The sequence below is a fragment of the Camponotus floridanus genome, unplaced genomic scaffold (genome assembly GCF_003227725.1).
Source record: "Camponotus floridanus strain SB8 unplaced genomic scaffold, Cflo_v7.5 scaffold199, whole genome shotgun sequence".
In the NCBI taxonomy this organism is placed as follows: domain Eukaryota; kingdom Metazoa; phylum Arthropoda; class Insecta; order Hymenoptera; family Formicidae; genus Camponotus; species Camponotus floridanus.
Genome location: NW_020229324.1, coordinates 49,088 through 59,540, shown reverse-complemented (window position 1 = coordinate 59,540; position 10,453 = coordinate 49,088). Strand labels below are relative to the sequence as shown.

At 27.6% G+C, this 10,453-nt stretch overlaps 1 protein-coding gene across 3 annotated transcripts; it reads right to left on the bottom strand.

Moving 5' to 3' along the window:
* Nucleotides 1-481: 481 nt before the first annotated feature.
* LOC112637720 (gustatory receptor for sugar taste 43a-like) lies at nucleotides 482-8,722 on the bottom strand. 3 transcript variants are annotated; one of them, XM_025407967.1, is made up of 10 exons: nucleotides 8,321-8,722; nucleotides 7,977-8,114; nucleotides 6,536-6,734; nucleotides 4,564-4,780; nucleotides 4,160-4,493; nucleotides 3,975-4,085; nucleotides 3,540-3,814; nucleotides 1,066-1,086; nucleotides 928-996; nucleotides 482-853 (listed from the first exon to the last, which is right to left on the bottom strand). In XM_025407967.1, the coding sequence occupies exons 2-10, from the start codon at nucleotides 8,041-8,043 to the stop codon at nucleotides 695-697; spliced, it is 1,452 nt and encodes a 483-aa protein (XP_025263752.1). In that variant the 5' UTR covers nucleotides 8,044-8,114; nucleotides 8,321-8,722; the 3' UTR covers nucleotides 482-694. The 3 variants fall into 3 exon arrangements, with proteins under 3 accessions (XP_025263752.1, XP_025263751.1, XP_025263753.1); XM_025407966.1 differs by having other exon boundaries at nucleotides 928-1,086; XM_025407968.1 differs by lacking the exons at nucleotides 482-853; nucleotides 928-996; nucleotides 1,066-1,086 and adding an exon at nucleotides 3,079-3,301.
* Between the last annotated feature and the right edge of the window lie 1,731 nt (nucleotides 8,723-10,453).

Below are 10,453 nucleotides of genomic sequence, written 5' to 3'. Positions count from 1 at the left end.
AAATAAAATTAAGAAACAGTAAGCATCAGGACACGATTAAAAATTTATTTACGATTATTTGCAGTTTTTAATAAATCAATACATTAAATCTAGTAATTAATATTTATAAATCGAGAGATTTTTATTTTATTAAAATTAAAATTTATAAAATATTATGTAATATAATCTTATATATTTTATTTTTCTTGCAACAAAATTATATACATTTATTCGCATAATTTGTGTCTAAGGTTAGGTTAGGTCTAACTAAGAAATTCATAGTTCAATGCTAAAAAAGTTAATAATTATATTGTTATTATAAATTTTGTGACAAAAATTTTTGGCAAAGTTTAAACTAATTAAAATATATTGGAATGGAAATTATAATATCTTAAACCAATATAATACTATGAATCTTCCTATTAAATGATGATTCTTTCAATCATGGATATTTTGGAAATAAATGCGTGAGCGACATCTATTAAATTTTAAAAAGCTTTATTATTACAGATTCGAGAACATAAAAGGAATGAAGAGAAGCATAGGCCTTTATTCATAGTCCGATCTTATATTTAAAATCGTCTTAAGTCTGGTCCGAGGTTGACTTAAGACCTCATTCAACCAATCAAATAGCTGCGTAACATTTCAAGCTCGAACTTAAGACGATCTCAAATATAAGATCGGACTATGAATATCGGCTATAGTTTGTCTTAATTTATGGATCCAATCTGCCCGCTGTGATATTATGAAGTGTCGTCGCGTTTTTCAGAATTTGAGTGGCATTCTTCAATATATTATCGAAATTGCCCTTTGTTTCGTTCTCTTTTTGGAATTGTATGAGTATTACAAGATATGTTGTGACTGCACCAGCAATCTAGAAATGTATTATTTTGTGATTTCTTTCACCTCCAAAATTGGCAACAAAAAGGAAAGATAAAAGTTATTTACTGAAGTTACGAGAGAACGATCCAAAGTGAAGAGACCGCACGCTGAAAACTCCAAAGGACAGTGCAGAAGCTGAAGTGAAAAAATTTCTAGTTGTTTAGTATCTTCTCTATCGTGATCCATGGATTGTAATTGGCTTACCAAAACCGCTGTTTTTTTTCCCTAAAGATAATCGTACAATTGACGGAATCGCAATACAAAGTAATTATTAATCCGCAGATCCACAAAAAAGCATTCTCATTATTACTTTCAAGAAATAGGAAACGATTTATGGTTTTAATCTTTCTGAGTTTTTTGTATCTGTTTTTATTTTTATCAATATTGCTAGTAAAAAGTAAAGGCAATAGAACCAATGACGCTGAAAATAGTGTGTCGGAGAAATTATCAATTATATTGCATAATAATTGGAGAATGTAAAATTTATATGGTAAAAAGCGCAAATTATATGCAAAAGGATCTGTCGACAAACGTTTCGACCTTATTCAAGGTTCTTTTCAATATCAAACAATCAACATATGTATTATGTCTAGAATTATTTAAAAATTTAATCAACTAAAAAACAAAAAGTCAAAGTAATAAACTTTAGATTTGAAAGGAGTTGGTATCTTTTACGGAAAAAATACTCAAATATTGAGTGTATACACCGAAGATTGAGTATTCTCAGTAAGCAAAATGTTAGTAAGTTGATAGCAGATTGGCAGCAAATTCGATTAGAATCCCACACTAGAACCGTAACCATCTGTGTCTGCATTAAGCTTTTGTCTGTCAACAAACGGCGGTAGAAACCGAGCAGAATCTGTGCATGCAACTTGATGGCAAATTAACAGCAGAAACTGAACAAGATTTGCGCTTACTTTTATTAATGTTATATAAATGCAACAAAATTAATATAAAACGATTATTACAGCTAAAAAGATTAAAGTGACTTTCACGTGACCTTCAATTGACTCTTTAAGATCAAACCAATTGCACCATCTTATGTCCCTCTAGAAATCATACAACTTTTGTCTGAAACATTTTTTCGATTTTTCATTATTTTCCGAAATATTTGCCTGGGAAAATTTAAATGAGACACTTTGTATATATATATATATATATATATATATATATATATATATATATATATTATAAATATTTTTTTCAAGCAAGTAATGCTAGTAGAAAATAAATGTAAAAATGCTGCTCAACAACTGAATAAGATACCTTCATAAAAACATTTTTATTTTAAGTTATAAAATTTATAAAAATAATTATATTTTTATTAATAATTATATTTTTAATTAATTATATTTTTATTTTTACTTATCAAGATAGTATATTTTTATTTTAAGTTATCAAAAAATTTATATTTTTATTTTAAAAGTGAGAGAGAGAGAGATAGTTTTTATAACAATATATTCTCATCTCAATATTGCTATCCTAATTTTTAAAGCATCATCTTTGTTTTGAATGTTATTCTCAACTTGAGAATTAATTTGAGTTTAACACGCAATTTAAGAGTAATATTCAAATTAATTTTTAAGTTGAGAATAGCATTGAAGATAGCTGTTATTTTGAGAGTAACGCTGAGAGTAACACTAAAATTTGAGTGTCACTATCAAGTTAAGCGTACAAAATAATATTCAAATTGAATATTATTTTGAGTATCTTTTTGATTGATATTTTGAGTCTTTTTGATTGATATTTTGAGTGTTTTGATTGATATTTTGAGTGTTTTTTTCGTAAGGATAAAGTCACATCAGTTGTATTGAGCGCAAAAGTATAAATTGGTGTGGTGTATTTAATACAAGTTAAAAAATGCAAACAAATTAACATTAGAAGAGATAATAAAATAAAAACACGAGCGCAGCTCGATGCAAAACTGAAAAGCTCACCTTGCTTATATCCTTTCCTAAAACTTCTGGAAAGAGATTATAAATCACGCAGTCACATGCTTCCACTATTTTTTCTCAAGTTGCAAAATGCTCTACCAGTTCTTTTCAAGTCTAAAATTTATTGCATTGACTTTTTGTTGTTTAGTTAATTAAATTTTTAAATAATTCTAGACATAATACATATGTTTGATTGTTTGACTTTAAAAAGGACCTGAAATGAGGTCGAAACGTCTGTCGATAGATCTTTTTGCATATAATTTGCATTTTTTATCATGTAAATTTACATTCTCCAATTGTTATGCAATATATGTGATAATTTCATTCACTCACTACTTTCAGCGTCATTGATTCTATCGTTTTTTCTTTTTACTAGCGAGTTGTAACGATAATGAAACTTTCATTACTGGATTTATTATAGTTTTTTATCAATATGTTGATAAAAAAAACTTAGCTCTAGATCTTGATACTTATATATAGTAAGACCAAGATTATTGAAGAGTTTCCTATTATCAACAATAATCCTTTTAGCACCTTATAGCAAATTATTATACATTTATAATATTGTAATTTAAATAGTTTAAGTTAATAAATATTAACATATATATATATATATATATATATATATGTATGTATACATATATATATATATATATATATATGTATGTATACATATATATATATATATATATATATATATAAATGTTAATTTATTAATTATTTAAATTAAATTATTACAAATACCTGCATTGTAGTAGCATATGTGGGCTCTACTATCCCGAGTAATCTCCAAATGTGGAAGATACACCACAATCCGTTTACTATAACGAATATCGATTCACGTCTTACGTCATCTTCCATTATCAAAGTGTACGGTGAAAGGACCAGATGTATTAGACAGGTAATTGTAATTACGAGTACAATGACGCCATAAGCAGTATTTATAAGTGACACTGTGTCACACAGCGTCGCGTGTACTGTCACCAGTTGAGATATTCTATCTGTAAAACTTTTGCCATCTAAAAAAAGATTTTGCTACAGTTTTAAGTATATATATTTGTTATTTTCTAATATGTTTAACATTTATTCTTTCTTGCTATTATTCATATTGTATTATTTATTACAAACGTAATTAATGCTTTTATCAGATTTTTTAAAGAGTGAAATTTAAAATCGTACCATTTGCAACAATGGAATCCATGAGCTTCGATTTACGAAACATTCGAGTATTTCCTATCATTTCTTGCCGACTGTATGTAATGAATTGTCCTTGATCTCGAAAGTCGCCAGCTAAGAAATTTGTATGTCGCTTTAAAAGCATTTTAAAAATTTAAAAATGATTAGTGACGTTTAGAATAATCTACCTAATCCAAGATCCTTTCTGAATTGATTTGTGATTTTACTGCTTTTAAGGATATTTTCAAGAGTCTTGTTGATTCTAAAGAACCGTTGGCCCACATTGTACACGATGATGGCATATTGATCTTCCATCATAATAAAAATTACGTACATAAACAACAGAGGGAGATAATTGAACGGCCCTTTGTTATCCAGTTTCTTATTTAGCTTCACCTTGTAATTCCACATGTAGAAATCGAGACATAAGACAATGATGCAACAGGAGAGGCTGCAAAATGTTAACAGGATGGTGTGCCGTCGCAGCTTCTTCGGGGAGAGGATTCCCAGCTTCTCATCGCACTTAAGGCGAATGAATCGATGAATTCGAATGTGATAATCTCTGTGATAAAAATAATTAAATGAGACTTACGTCGATCAATTTATCGATGATAGTTTGCACCTGTTGCCAGTGCATAATTGAACCGATGATGGAGACAGCCGTGAGACTCATTAATCCTAACCCATCGCTTACGGTGAAAATGATCGCGGTCCGCGATTTAAGTCTGGTGCTATTCTCCCATCCACGTCTGAGATCGCGCCAGAAACCCCAAATTTGGGCGCTTATCAGGCTCGCCATTAAGCATAGACTGCGATATATTATTTTAATATATATTATTTTAATTATATTTTGATGTAACATATTATACAGATATTACTTATATATTAAAGTTAATTTAGCAATTGAATAACCTCCAATCTTTTATATATTGTTTTATATTCGGATGAATAAAAAAATAAGGTCCCCTGGTTTTATTATTTATAATACATTTTTATTTATGTACAAATTGGTCTTATTCTGTTAAAATAAAAGCTAATAGTTACGTTTGAATATAGTTTTCAAGAAGATGCACTTGTTTCATCTTGACATGAGTTTAAAGATTTTTTTCTTGATAAAAATCTGTCTTTTGATCATTCTTGAACAAAATTTTGCACTGCTGTATCATCAAAGAGACTTTTCCGAAGAAAGAGGTCTGAACTTTTTTTTAGAAAAACCTCTTTCTCGTGAATTTTTTTCACGATAATATCAGATCATACTCTACATCAAATTCTTGTAATCACTTTATTCGAATATTTTACTGGAATATTCTCCCTCAAACTTGAATTTGATTAGTTTCAATTTTTATTTGTTTAGATGTTTAAAGAAACATCTTGGGGAAAGACAATGCAGCAATATAAAATACCATTCAAGAATGGTTAAAACATTAACGCATTTTTACCGAGAGAAAAGTTTCAAATTTGTGCCAATTAAGGTTAAATAAGTTCATCAATTTTTTCAAAAATTATATTGAAAAATAATCATTTTCTATTTTAATACAATAAATTTAATTTGTGCATAAGTGATAAATAATAATGGTAATAAAACAGGAACCTTACTTTTTGATTCGCTCTGATTTTTAATAGTCTAATATAATAGTCACTTTTTCTCTCTTAAACATTTAAGTAGGAAACTATTTGTTTACTGTCTATTTGAAATACAAAGTACGTCTTCAATGTTCCTCTATAAACATATACATGGTATTTATTTAAAAGCTTCCATTTATTTTGTGATGAAGCAAAAAATGCCAAAAAAGATTGTTTTTGTTTCCAAGGAGGATATACATTTAAATGTAATAAATTCAACAAGATGCCCCTTTATCTCTGTCAGGGAATCTCTGTACCTTTATTCCTGTAGCTTTCTTAAAAAATCTGTGACAATAAAGATTAAATGGCATATCATTTTAAAAGTTTTTCCTATAACAGTTTTTTTATTTTAATAGATATTTTGCAAGGAATAATATTTAGAAGTTTTGGGTACAAAATAATTTCAAATAAAATTTAGAATACAATTTATTTACTTTGCGATTTTATTATAACAAATGTTAAAAATGTTTGTTATTGTTTTTTAAATAATAATAAAGCCGAGTTTCAAACTAAACGAACATTTTGGAAGGAATCCGTTGGAAGGAATAGCTTTATACCTATTTCTCTATACAATTATTATCTCTATACAAGAAATTTTAAAATGATGACCCACTAAACCCTTATTGTCATTTAAGCTTTTTGAAAAGCAACAACGATGATGCAGATGAAAGGCAACATCATTGAATTTGTCGCATTAATATTCTTCTGGAAAAAATAGCTCCTTTTCGTATATTTTACAAAAATTAGTTACAAAATAAACAAGGTGACAATTTTTCCAAAAAAATGGCTATACACACACACAAATATACATACATACATACATACATATATATATATATATATATATATATATATATATATATATATATTAAAACGTTTCATTAAATATGATTTTCATCTACATCGGGAAGATATGAATCGATTTGATGGTTCATTGTCACCTGTAACTGCTATCGATGATGCTCAATCGGCCTTGATACCTGCCAGACACCTGTCGGACAAATCTCATTGGAAATACACCGAACAGTTTGCTGATATAATAAATCGGAAACAAGGCTTGGTATAAATCACTGTTTGCCGATTTGTTATTACTCGTCACATTGGGATTTGCCACATCATCGTCCGCGTCTGAAGGCTTGTCTATATACATTTATTCCAGATTATCGATTTAAATCGTACACATTCACGATTACACACACACACACGCGCGCGCGCGCGTTTTTATTTTATTTATATTTTACTAATTTTAGAGATATTTTAATTTTTGATTTTTAACCTTTTTCTATTTGTTTTTTACAATCTGATTAATTAAAAAAACAATTAACTTATTAAGCTGTGTGTTCGAAATCGATTTATTTTTCTACTAATCTATGTTATAATTAGAAACACATATTTCCACATGTCCATATTTTTCCATATTAGAAAAAGATGGAGAAAGAGTGATGAAACACTTTGTATGCTTTTGACAGAATTCCGAAAAAATTCTTTTTGTTGTTATAAAACCTATCTCCTTTCCCGCTTTTTCAAAAAACTCACGTGGATATGTTTTGTGGTAGCTTCATACATCACCTGAATTTCTATAAATACATCATGTATTTACTCAATTGTCAAAGTGTTTTTTAAGTCCCATGAATTTTTTAATTTTTTTATCATATTCAGGATATCAAAATTTACAAAAAACATTACACTTCTTTTTATTTACATCTTTGAAACACAAAATCGATTTCTTTTTAACTTCTTTTAATCTTCTTTTAATATATATTTTGTGATTTAGATAATTCTATGTATTAATCTAAATATAATGGTCCTTGTAGTTTCATGCATTTTAAGAACAAATAAGTGTAAAATTATAATATTAAAATTTGTAAATATAAAATTAAAAGTACAAAAGGAATATAAATTTGTGTGTGTGTGACTGTATTTATAAATTTAATAAAAATCAAAATTTATTTGCTTTTACGTTTTTAAACTTTCCTTCTAAATTTTTTATAGTTTTGCAAATTTAAAATAAAAAATTTATTGCTCTTATTAATATTTTAATAAAAAATTACAAAAAGTAAGTTTTTTATTTAAAAAAATTTTTTTACTCTTATCTCGTTTCAGTATTAAAATGAAAAAAGGGAGAAAGAATCGTTACTTTAAATAGTAATAATGGTAACTAATTACTTTTAAAAACCAATAACTAATAATAATAACTAGCTTTTACTCGATAACGGATAATTACTTTTAAAAACCAATAACTAATAATAATAACTAGCTTAACTCGATAACGGATAATGGTTAGTTAACTAGTTATTTTTAAAAAGTAACTTTCCATTCTTTGATTTCATATCAAATAAATTTTATCTAAAAATGATATAAAATAAAGATATATTATCTTACTGTTTGTCTTATTTGTCATTTGTCCATTATCCAAATCGTTCCATCGCACATGCATTTTTCTGGACATGAGGGTAGTTTAGTTGATGATATTCATAGACGCGCTCACAAAATAATTCGCAAGCTGTATTGAATAGACTCCTACGATCACATGTAATAATTAAATTTACAACTTGTTAAATCTTTATTTTGAAATTTTATTATTAGTATTAAAATGAAATATAAAGTGAGTGTACAAACTGTATGTATGTAACATTTAATGTTAGTATGAAATGAAATGTAAAATGTATGTATAGTTGACAAAAAAAAAATAAAAAAGTAAGCGCTAATATGTGTGTAAATTTTACCTTTTTATCACATTCAGCGGAAAATATGAAGTCACAAGATCTTTTACAAAAATATCTTTTACAAAAATATCCTTCGCGCAGAATATACTTTATAATACGCGGAATACACTTTATATACTTTATAAGAATCATCGCACTTTTGTCAATTGCATCATCGATTACTGGAAAATCTATTGTTGCGAGATTTATCGAAAATTCACGAGAATTTGATGCACAACCCGCGCAATTCACGGAATGAAATGCGACGCTAAAATTCTCTCTGCGTTTTATGTCCCGCTCTTGCCATTTATCTTCTTGTCAGATTGTCAACGGATAATTGTTGTTGACGATCGAGCGCTCGCGAGAGATGCGTATCCTTCGAAAAATATATACTTCTATCTATCTCCTACATGTTTATTCAAATACGCGACACGATTTTCGCGCGTAAATATAACGAAATCTATACAAAAGGCTTTACAATCTCAAATATATTGGTAATTTTACTCATATGATGGTTATCTCATTGAAAACAAAGAAAAGAATTCAATTTAAAACGATAAAGTCTCTTGGACGTTTTTCGCGCATGATCGGATCAATACAGTAGAACATAATTCTCGCAGCATATTTTCTTTTATCGTGCAACGGTATTAAGCAAATATTAGCTGAGAATATTAAATACAAACCGTGAAGTATTATTATTATTGTTATAACACACGTGCAATTTTTTAACATGTGTAACTTTTAACATGCAATATTGCACAATACTTTTAATACTTCATACGAAAAATATTTAGATCTTTTGTCTAAAATTAAGTAAAAAAAAAATAATAATTTTTTATTAATTTTTGCTAATTTTTGTGTCTTATTTTCTATTTTATTATAACAATTCCTATAACAATATATAAAAATATAATTACATGTACCATACACACACACACACACACACACGTGTGTTTACGTTGATCCCTTCACAATATAATCTAATAAACTTTCTATATCATCGATTAAAATACAGCTAAATTGAAAATTATTTGTATAATCGAATGCCTACAAATGTATAAATATATAAATGATAAGCAATTATTTTAAATCCTATATCAAATATAATAAAACAAAAGTATTGATTTTAAGATAAATTTGCAATATTTATAACTAATATAAAAAGTGAATTATTTATTACTTCCTGTATATAATTACATTTTTTAGATTCATCAAAATCATCTATATCGTCAGGTGTATAAACTTTAATGAATGGAAAGTCCTAATTCATCGCAATTTGTGCGGCAAGTGCTGTCTTTCCGCTTTCTGGTGGTCCTTTCAAGAGAATAGACACAGATCCCTCAATCGTTTTAGCTAATTGAATGTATTTATTGCCATCAGCAAGGATTTCAATCACTGGCTGATCCCAACTTATTAATAATTCCATACATTAATAAGTAATACAGTATTATTCTGTTTCGACCATATTCCTAAAAATTATATAATTATATTTCTATGATCTCGGGATATAAAAATATATAAATATATCCTCCATCATTATATCACATAGAAATATAACATATTCAATTATATATTTTTCAAATTGATTTGATAGAACAATTATATGTAAAATAAAACTAAAATGTATAAAATAAAACTAAAAGCAAATTTTATTTTCTTAAAAGTAATAACAGATAATATAATAATAATAATAAAGACTTCATTAATTGTAGAAATAGATATACAATGTCCATCCATTAGAAATATATAAGGGAACGAGAGTATTGTTATAGTGCATAGCTAAATAACAATAGTTTCTTCTTTCACCCCACCCCCTCTCTCTCTCTCACTCTGTCTCACTCACTCCCTCTCTCTCTCTCTCTTTCTTTCTCTCTCTCGCACTTGCTTTCGCTGTCTCTCGTTCAAATCTTAAAGTCTCAAGGTCTTAAATATTTTCAGCGACTGTTGTTGTCAAAAGAATAAATGTAAATAAATCATCAGAACAGTAGTTAGCAGATATCAAGAGATTAACCATATAGTGACAACGTGAAGAGTTAAATTCGTAAGACGTATTAATCCGTTATTATAACAAAAGCTTAACAGTTTATAGCTCAATAAATTAAGAATACAATTAAAAATGGATGAATTTCTTTCCATGGAAGATGAATGGATCGT

Excerpts from the sequence above, each read along its gene's own strand:
- LOC112637720 (XM_025407966.1), bottom strand. The coding sequence starts at position 8,043 with ATGTCCAGAAAAATGCATGTGCGATGGAACGATTTGGATAATGGACAA. Across the intron at positions 3,815-3,974 it reads GGATTCCATTGTTGCAAATG|ATGGCAAAAGTTTTACAGAT; the intron begins GTACGATTTTAA and ends ATCTTTTTTTAG. Across the intron at positions 854-927 it reads ATCGTTCTCTCGTAACTTCA|ATTGCTGGTGCAGTCACAAC; the intron begins GTAAATAACTTT and ends ATACATTTCTAG.